Source organism: Eimeria mitis, genomic scaffold (genome assembly GCF_000499745.2).
Source record: "Eimeria mitis Houghton genomic scaffold, Emh_scaff10104, whole genome shotgun sequence".
In the NCBI taxonomy this organism is placed as follows: Eukaryota; Apicomplexa; class Conoidasida; order Eucoccidiorida; family Eimeriidae; genus Eimeria; species Eimeria mitis.
In genome coordinates this window covers 532-1242 of record NW_013567066.1, presented here as the reverse complement: position 1 = coordinate 1242, position 711 = coordinate 532, and the positions used below count along the sequence as shown (strand labels likewise).

The following is a 711-nucleotide window of genomic DNA, read 5'->3' as shown; positions in this document are numbered from 1 at the left end:
TACATATATATATATATATATATATATATATTTATAGATATATTTTCACAAATATATGAATAATTACTATCATTACTACAGCATCAGTAGTATTAGCTGCCATCGAGCTAAGCAGTACAAAACAAAGAAAAACAAAAAGATGAAAAGGAAGAGAAAAAAGAAAAAAAAAGAAAAAAAAAAAATAAATAAAAAATAAATGAAGACAAACGTACTTGTTCATGAGTCCGAGAAGAACGTTGGACATGCCTGGGGTTGCATCGCCAACCAAGACAACACCGACTTTCTTTTTTTCTGCTGCAGCAGCAGCAGCAGCAGCAACAGTATATACACCTCCTTTTGTATACGCAGTTTTAGGGAATATCTGTTTGATTTGTTGCTGCTGCTGCTGCTGCTGCAGCAGCTCTATTACATTCCCTGGCTGCAGCACAGCTCCCTGCTGCAGCAGCGCCTGCTGCACCTCAGCAGCAGCAGTTTCTCTCTGCTGCTGCAGCGGCGACCGCAGCTGCTGCAGCAGATCGAAGTACAGTCTGTGGCCCTTCTGCAGCTGAGCAGGGTCCTTCAGTGCTGCTGCTGCAGCAGCAGGCAGCAACGTCTCCATGGGGGGGGGCCCCGTCAGTGTATACGGCAGCTGCAGCTCCCCTGTGCTCAGCTGCATGGGCCCCGGCACCAAGTACAAATCCAATATCTTCCAAGCCTCGCGCACCTGACATG

At 45.9% G+C, this 711-nt stretch overlaps 1 protein-coding gene across 1 annotated transcript in view; it reads right to left on the bottom strand.

Annotated features, from left to right (window-relative positions):
• Positions 1–75: 75 nt before the first annotated feature.
• Positions 76–711, bottom strand: part of EMH_0098800 (uncharacterized protein) — a gene marked incomplete at both ends in the record, with an annotated part of 1087 nt that continues 451 nt past the window's right edge. Inside the window, 2 exons of the mRNA XM_013494030.1 lie at positions 76–107; positions 331–703. Of these exons, the coding sequence (XP_013349484.1) occupies positions 76–107; positions 331–703 (405 nt within the window). The remainder of the gene's footprint in view (positions 108–330; positions 704–711) is intronic.